At 39.7% G+C, this 9,447-nt stretch overlaps 1 protein-coding gene across 1 annotated transcript in view; it reads right to left on the reverse strand.

Moving 5' to 3' along the window:
- RALGAPA2 (Ral GTPase activating protein catalytic subunit alpha 2) overlaps positions 1 to 3,829 on the reverse strand; it is a 4,189,194-nt gene extending 4,185,365 nt beyond the window's left edge. The window contains exon 1 of the mRNA XM_044060158.1: positions 3,495 to 3,829. Within this exon, the coding sequence (XP_043916093.1) occupies positions 3,495 to 3,765 (271 nt within the window). The 5' untranslated portion in view covers positions 3,766 to 3,829. The remainder of the gene's footprint in view (positions 1 to 3,494) is intronic.
- Positions 3,830 to 9,447: the final 5,618 nt, after the last annotated feature.

The following is a 9,447-nucleotide window of genomic DNA, read 5'->3' on the forward strand; positions in this document are numbered from 1 at the left end:
ATTATCTCTCTACACTCCTCCCTCATTAGACCAATAATGGCGTAAAATGCCTTGTTTGGCATGTACCTCTCCCATCTCCCAACATCTGCACCAACTGAAAAAGCCACAGAAATACCTCACAAAGAGAATCCATGGCCTCCAAAACCTGCCCTATGTGGACAGGCTCAAATCATTCACTCTATTCGGTATCGTACAGATTGCTCAGGGGTGATCTTTGTCTCGCCTATAAGGCAACCTTGGACCCTGCCCTACTAGAGATGTTCCATATCTGTAAGTCTAACTCCTCGCGCATTACCCACTCGAAAGGCCTGTATCTAATATGCGACAAACAAAACCTGCTGGAGAGGCAGGCTGGTCTCCCAGAAGCTGCCCCGTCTCTGGAATAGACTTCCCATACACAAACAAAGCACCTTGCTGACCCTCTTCAAGTGCAACCTTGATGAGTGGATGGGAAAACACAAAATTTGTCCCAGGGGTTCCACCTGTGTCCCTCATTGACAGGGGCAACAGGTGCTGACTGAGGTTTATTTTTGAGGATAAACTCTTGGCTAGGCTTGTAAGGGCCTCAGGGCCATTAGCCTAGTAACCTCCTACGACCCTATGAACAGTCTAGACTTCTAGCCCACAAAACATTCCCAGACTTCACCTATTTCTCATGTTAATTACGTCCTTCCCACCCCCAGCTCACACTCACTTTCTTACGTCTAACATTTCCTATTGCCACAACCCTTGTTCATAGATAATGAATTGCTACTATGCAACAGACTAATCTATTTCAAGCCTAGCAACTGGTGTCCCATTGGTACACCAAGCAAATGCACTCCCTCTCCATAAGGGATATAGGGGTAAACCTTAAGTAAAATTTAAATTTTTTTTCCCTGACAATTTGTCTAGTGCTCCCTTGCCACTATTCTGCTTTCTTTCATATTTGCAGCATAAGTCCCTGTTCCCACACTATTTCAGAGACTTCTACTATTTCCCACCCCTCCTACCTCCAAGGCTCCAACACAAATTAAATTTAAATCTTCACAGTTTGATGTAATTACCCAAATGGTAGCACTGTTTTTGCCCGATTTTCTAATGCTTGACTTGATTATGTTTATTCTTTTTCTAAATATTAATATTTAATTTACCCCACTCTTATTTTTCTCCTACACCACTGTGAACTGTATTGCTCTATTTTCTGTGTAGTAAAATATGCCTTACTTAAGCTGTATATTTGACAGCGTGTACCATTTACCTCTAATCTGTTCTGTATATGTATTTTGTAGTTTTGGTATTTGGTGCTATTCTCCCAGAGCCTCTGATAAAAAGGGGTCTTGTACTCAGACTTTCCCAGTAAATAATCAATAAATATAACGTAACGTACAACACCACTAATGGATTTATCATTTTACTTATTATAACACACCTTCTGTGCACATTTTAGTCTGTTACAGTACCAGTCTTCTCCAATTACAAACTTTACCCTCTCTGTGGACTATTTTATACCATAGCACAGATTAACATATTATCCAGAAAAATGGCAACAGGCAAATCTTATCCACCTAAGGACCACAAAAGAAAAGTAAAACAATTTAAGGTATAAATAAACTTGGTAAAATTCATACACTTTGCAAAATCTCCTTGGTGGAACTACCAAAGGTTAGCAAAATTTAACAGCAGAAAAGTGAAATGGGTAAAATATGGGCATACAAACATAAAAATATATTTAGCACTTGTTTGTTCTAAAATAATGGACTTGTGAAACATAACTTTTAGTGAAAAAAACAGTATAATTTTTCCCCAAATCATACCAAATCAGATATTAATGCACTGCTAAAAGAAATACAATTATCTTGCACTACTATCACTCTTTCCAGATAATCCATAAAAGAAACATGTTTTTTTAAAGCAGCACTAATTCTTAGATACAAATGTGACGTAACAGACAAGTGGGATAGACAAATGTAAATATAAATTTTCTCCACTATTTTTATTCTACAAAAGCTACACACACAACTATGAAAGTCTTAGAAATTACTCATTCTTTGTCAAGACAATCAGAAACTTCAGCATGATGCTGGATTACAGTCTGATCAAGCTGTATCATATGTGATGTCCACCAGTTAATTGTTTAAAATTAATATACTTCAATGGTCTTCCACACACAGTGTGTACTTACAGCCTACAATATACACAGAATTCCTGTGTAAACTCCATTCTAAATATTTCCAGACGTGCTCTCCTGGGATGTAAATGAAAGTGAACATTGCTCATCTAATGGCAAAGTCCATTTGCCAGAGCTTCACATACTAAATACAAGCAAAAAATACAACCCACAAAATATTCAAAAAATGCACTGCTTAAGAAGCATAATGCCATATTCGAATTACATTAAGTTACAAGACAAAAATATAGCATGGGACTACCTGTTCTTGAATAATATCATACACCTCAAAACTTATGAAACACTTTCACAAATATGTAAAAACACCCAACACAGATTCAAAACCAATGGAAAATTGCAGTATATCATTATTATAAAACTATACTTACACACACACATATATATATATATATATATATATATATATATACACATACATACATACATACATATATATTGCACTTCGTTCTGTTCATAATTAAAGGCCACTACACAAAATAGTAGTGAAGTTCGTAAATACTCATTCTTATTGGCAGGTTTCCCAAACCACACTACAGGGTGCTTAACCAATAAACATACCACCAGCTACTGACAGTATTCTGACCTACCGGTATTAAATACACAAAGGTCTAATGTGTGATCTCTAAATACAAGACTTCTGGATGTTCCTAAAGATAAAGCTCTGTAAATTAAAGATAAAACCTAGCCTTTAATAAAGAAATAATCTAAATTAATAATGATACGAAATTATTCACACGTAGGGCAAGTAATATAATCCTTTCACTGAAAAACACAAGCCAATCCACTCACCACCGGCTCACTATAGCATTGCAGAATAACCTATAGACTCGCTCGCCTGACAAACATAACGAAATGCAAAATCAGATTGCAAGAACGGCAATTCAACAGACCATTTCATTTTATAAATCTAAATATACACGAGTCCCGTCAACTGTTAACTCTTTTTTTATTAACCATAATAAAGACACTACCTTCTAGTTATTACAGAAAACCCCGAATCAGACAAAATATAGTCCATGCATAGACATTTACAGCAGATCCATAACCAAAACAAACAAACACTACAGTCCAAAAGAAAGCTAAACCGTACTTAAACAAACTGCACGAGGTTACTACAGGAGGAAGTGTTGTTTTGAAAGGCACCTTTGCCCACTATTGGGCCCCCCACTGGTTGGTGTTTTAAGTCATACGGCACTTTCTGTGCAGAAGCAAAACCCAAACAAAAGGAATGTCGTGAGGACTGCAGGGCACTTGTGACAGAAAAAGCATACGTGCAGATTATTATATGCTTATAAGCAGTCTTCGTTACCACTACTGCACGTACCTACTACTGTCCTGAGGTGTTTCAGACGAGTCAATACATCCTTCTTTGGGTCCAGAACTTTCTGTGTAGATTTCTTGACGTCTCCATGACTCTTTCGAGAAAACATTACGCTGTGGATTCGGGGTTGTGGGGTATACCATGTAGTTTCCCTGGTACTGTTCTTTCCTTCGCCCACTTTCCAATGTAAGCCAGCTACCGCAGTACTGGTAGCTGTTCCCTTAGTGGGTGTGTAAACACGGAACTGACCACGGTGAGCGAGGTGCAGCGTCATGACGTCGCCAAGCTTGCTGGGCGCCACAGAAGGGGTTAATAGCGCGCAAACGTGACTACTGAGACAAGTGACACATTTTGTTGCAGCCTCACCTGTTTCTGTGGTTGGATGGGGTGTATATCACCTTGGTTAGTCACATGGCATGTTGTGCGGTAGTGTACCTAGCGAGCTCAACCTATAAACAGTGCTCGCACCTTGTTAATAGCTACACACACCTATATACTGGGCTTCAGCGTGATGGTGTTTAGTATTATAGACGTACAAGTTCCTGGCGCTGGAAGCTAAGACAGCTCAGTTGTTGGTCCGATTGTGCTCGTAGTCATATACCTGTTTCTTTCTCACGTGTACCTTTTTCGAAGAGCATTCTTCATGGAGTTTTAAAAAGAGTTTCTATTCTTCGCAGTTCCATGTTGAAAGTGTATGTCATACATTCGGTGAAGTTTGCAATAACACATTTTAACCATTCCAAAAGTCTTCTAGTTGAAATTGTTGATAAGCACGTAGTCTTACACGTTTTGCCCATTTGTCCCACTTTATTAGAGGCAGTGTTCCACATTTTGAAGTTGGAAGGTTGAGAGCTATATGCCGTGTGGTAGTAAAAAAGGCGTAAGATGGTTTTCAGTTTACCTAATAAAACGGACGGTGGACACCCTGGTCAGCGCAATAGGAAGAATGAAGCCAGTCACAGCATGTGTAATCCATGATGTGCTGCTGCACATTCAATTTTGAGGGGCAATGTTTTGATAAAATCAGATACGTAGAGTTTTCACCAAAAAAAAAAATGAAGCTGAATGGCACAGGTAAGTTGAAACATAGGTCTCAACCTCTTATGAGACCATTGTGGAACATAGACCCTAGCAATGTGTGACAAACAGTCAAAATGCAGAGCATCCTATTTTTGCACTGCACAAAAACGCACCATTTCCATGGGACCTGGTTGAAGTGGGCTTTCTACCAGAAGTACTAAGTGGTGGTAGTCTTCTTTCGGCTTTTTCCCGGTAAGGGGTCGCTACAGCGGAACTCCGGTCCGCTAATGATTAGCAGTAGATTTTTATGAAACACCGAGGTGCCAGCTCAACACCCAACCTTCAACGAAGGCACGCCATTTACGCACGCATGCCTTTCGAACGCTACCCAACCACGGGGAGGACATGCAGGCTCCACAGAGAAGGCCCTCCCAAGCCCAGCCGAAAATCGAATGGGAGAACCTTTTGCTGTGAGGTAGCAATGCTACCGCTGTACCACCGCGGAATATACCAGAAGTACTAAGTGAATACTGTATATTTTTAAAATTCAATAGGACACACATCAAATAAAACAAAGTCAGCAGAAACCATTGATAAAATGCAATATACAGACAGTGTGGTTCAGACAGCAGTGACCTGTTTCCATTAGTTATGATGCACACAACCTGGTGAAGATACTTTTACCTTCATAAGCAAAGACACTACATTTTGTATCACAGTCAAGTTAGCTAGGCAGCTGCTTACCCCTAGTTCCTTTATTCATGCTCGTCATAAATAACACATTATTTCTACTTGGCTTCTCTCCTATTCATCCAAGTTATGATTTACCCCCATGCCGGACCCAAAAATACCTGCATCTTCTCCCTCACTCTGTTGACTCCAATAATTTCTTCCATTTGACCAACCCTCCTGGGGAACTTCTTGATTTCTTCAAATAATAAAAGCTCTGCTTTTTCAGAAAAGTACTCCATTCCCAAGCTGAATCATGACCCCCAAATCTGTCATCTTACCCTTCTGTCAGACATTTGATGTCACTACAAACCTTTCCTCCCAAACATTGAATGTACTATGCCTCTTAGATGTCTACTGCTTTTTAATCAGTCAATGTTACCCCATTGTTAATGTTTGTTTGTGTTTTTTGGCTTTTCCCGGTTAGGGGTCGCCACAGTGGAACTCTGGTCCGCTAATGATTGGCAGTTGAATTTATGTACCGGCTTGCCAGGCCTGACGCACAACCTTCAACGAAGGTACACCCATTCACGCATGTCTCCATGCAGAAGACGCTCTAGCTGAGAATTGAACCGGACAGCGTCTTACTGTGAGGTGACAACGCTACCGCAGCACCACCACTGCGGGTACTGTCCTTAAATTGCTGCCCATATGTTCTTCAGAAAATGACTTGCTGTTTTCAACTGTTGCCAAATATAGCCAAAAAAGGCTAGTTTTACAAAACACATTCCTAATATGTAGGCATGTTTTGGACAGCACTATTTATTATACCCCAGTTTAAAATTTTCTATCTAAGCTTTCTGTGTTGTTGCACCTGTAACATTTCTACAATATGCTGAGAAAGAATGCACTCACTTGAGTACACTAAGTATGGCTAGCAAACCCTAGGTTCATGCCTCTGTTCATTACTTTAACATTCAAGTCTCTCTAAAGTCACAGTTCCTGCCATGACTGCAAAGTAACATATTTCTTGTTCTCTTCTCTCCAAGAGCACATCCCTCCCTGCCCTTATCCCTGGGCCTCTGTCCATAATGTGGTCCTCAGAGATGGCTGCCTTACAAGTAAACTTAATTACAATGCCTCGTTTACCTGAAGTAATGGTATGTTGGGGAACAGCCGCAAGACATTTGATAAACGCCCTTCATTATGTTTGTCCCTGGTTTACTCCATTTTATCATAAAACGCTTTTATTGCACTAGGGTGAACCTGTCAAAATCCTGGCATCATACTAGCGCTGCCCTAATTGCTGTTTCTAGGTGGGTCTATATATAAACAGATACACAACTTGTGTTAAAAAAAATCAGAAGGAAAATTACAAGTCTGGAGATCTTAGCCTGTAAACTTCTATTTGAGTAACTATGATTTCCTATAAAAGCGAACCTTATTTTAATAAAAGTGTACTCTAAAGACTCTTACTGGCACCTTCAGAGCAGGTATTCAAACTCCCAGGGGGGAATCTAGCTGTGCATCGAGAACATGTATTGAATTATGTCAAATTAGGTCAGCTAAGCAGACTATTGTGTCCAGCAAGGTACGCCTCAGAATAACAATACACTTACGTATAAAAAGCAGGAACCATGGCCAGCATACTCCGTTCTTCATTGCAAGATCCCTAAAGTTACTGCTGCTCATTGCGGAACAATGGGCTTAATCGATCATAAATGCGGAGCTTTCCGCACATTCCGGAGCACTTGGCTGCTCAGAGTTGAAGTGTCCACAGTAACAAGTGCTTATTATACCGTTGCCTGTATAGTTGAGTGAAATTCTCATGAAAATTGTAGTATACTCATTGCTTTGTAGCACTTTAAGGATATGCGCCACAAAATGTATGCCAGTTACTTCAGGATGGTCAGCCTGACATTTAGCACAGATGACTAAGAGTAAGAGCTGATATTACTCAGCAGTTTAGATTTTGGTCAAAATTAAGTTATTTGCTTGATACATGTTAATGACTTAAATTTTTATGTTTGATTTTGTTGTGGACATCTGTAAATAGTTATACTTTTGTTCTATTTATCTTTAAAAATTTGTACATTTTTTGTTTTAAAATTAATAAAAAAGTTGTTTAAAAAAAGACTATGAGCTGATAGCAAGCTGTTTCCTATAGTTTGTTTTGTTGCCACTTTGCCTCTGCTTCTCTCTAGAGCATCCCTTCCCTGATGGCTGATGTTTTCACATGCATAAGTGGGGGCCTGCTATGCCTTCCCCTGGGAGCACAGATGTTCCTGCATACACCCACAAAGGCTACCACTTGGACATGGCTTGACAGAGACAAGTAGGTATACCCAGCCCATAGGTTGCATACTGTATACATACTTCATCAGTAGAGGTTGGCATTGCAGCAGGCTGGATTGCATCCCACCTTCAGGATAGCCTAGCTGGCATTAGTGTCTAACTGCTCCCCTCTCCCACCATCCAGGACAACACCAGCACTTGAGACCATAGCTAACCTCAGGTCAGCTGGATGATAGTCAGGACTTCACCTCTGTACCATAGGGCCCAAAACAATCTTTTTAACAATATTGTGAAATCTCGAATTAAAGCAGTTTAGTAACTTTTGCCTGTTTGTTTCATGTTTTGAGAAACACTAGTCTGTAGTTGAAAAAACTGAGGATCGAAAGCTGTTGTCATCATCGCCGTCAACCATTCTTGGGCTCCATGGTGCTGTTCCACAACAAGCTTTTGTATAACAAAAGTAGCAATATCCATTTATGCTTACAGTCAGCACTGTAGCAAGCCATTGTACTGCTCAGGGTTCCATTTTCACCATTGCCTAGTATAGCTCAATAAGCTAAACTTCCATTGGATGTGACACCCAGTGCTCCCGTTATGAGTTGCCTCCCTCCTCCCATGAAGAGTGAGCCTGAAGCAGCTGCTCATTCCTGTCCTCAACAACCATTTCCTACAGGCACCCATGTGGCTAATTGATCTCAGGTCACGTGCAACATACTCAAGGTTTTATCCCTGTATGGCGCAGAGCAGGCTGCATGGTTTTAAATATTAATTCATGACCCAGAAGACATTGTATGTATGTACAAGATAAATTTGTAATGATAGGATTGAGGGTGGTAAAGTACTACTTTACTGTACATAATAACTGTAATGAGCATGATACAGAAAATGTGCAAAAAAAAAAGTTTTGGAAGATGGAAGAAATTATCTAAACATCGTAACTTAAATCCAGTGCAGAGTAATGCGTTCAGAAGCAATACCTCAAGAAAGGAATACATACCTGGAGGGGAACCTGTAGCACAATTATGTGTATAGGAATCAATGACTTAGGAAGGGAATACATAACTGGAAGGGGAAAATATACCACAACTGAAGTAGAAAGGGACTGGTAATAGCCACAGTAAATGTCTATTGTAATTCTAAGGACCGTAAGTGCAATTCTTGGAAGGACAGATCTGTAAGAGTTAATGTGGGGGAATGTATTCTAAATCTGAGGTTGTAGGATCTGACATTAGTCCCCTTATTCTAAGGATTGGGGCAGCCTTACAGTTAGCATATTTTATTGGCAAGGGTGGGGATGCGTCCCCTCCATGGCATGGGGTGAAGCCCCTACTGCAAAAATGCTTTTTTCTTATAACATTAAGTTTTCAGAATTTGTTGTTTCAGTGGTGGAATCAGACTTTATTTCTTGTAGTTTTAGGTCTTGCAGTGATGTTTCATTGAAGAGGTCACAGTTTACTTTCTGTAGTTTTAAGACATGCAGTATTTTATTTATTTATTTTATTTTTTTGTTTACAGTGTTGGAATGGTTTTAGTGAAGAAACCCTTTTCAGCAGAAGCTAGAGAGAAAAGCTCCAACATATTACAAACATTTCAAACAGACCTTTAGTAGTACACAAGCAGAAATGTATTTATTTGTTTAACATTTGTTTTACCAGGATAGTCCGACTGGACAGCTAGTGCCCATTTTCAGCGGAGTCCTGGGGAGAAACGCTCCAAGAAGGTACAGTTGAAAGACATAGGTTGTTAACAATACTGACGTTTTAGGCAGGCATGACAGTTGAATGCAGTAATAGTAGTCTGATAACAAGAGGCAGAATGTTAACATGTAAAAGGCAGAGACAGTTAAATGCAAACAGTCAAATGCAATACAGTCTCATAGCTCAATCAGCAGATCACAAATCTTACAGTATTTGTACAATATATGAACATAAGGTACTCAGAGCAGGTACATATTTACAATATTTATAAAGTT

This window comes from Protopterus annectens, chromosome 1.part2, assembly GCF_019279795.1.
Source record: "Protopterus annectens isolate FY-2018-M chromosome 1.part2, PAN1.0, whole genome shotgun sequence".
NCBI classification, from domain to species: domain Eukaryota; kingdom Metazoa; phylum Chordata; order Ceratodontiformes; family Protopteridae; genus Protopterus; species Protopterus annectens.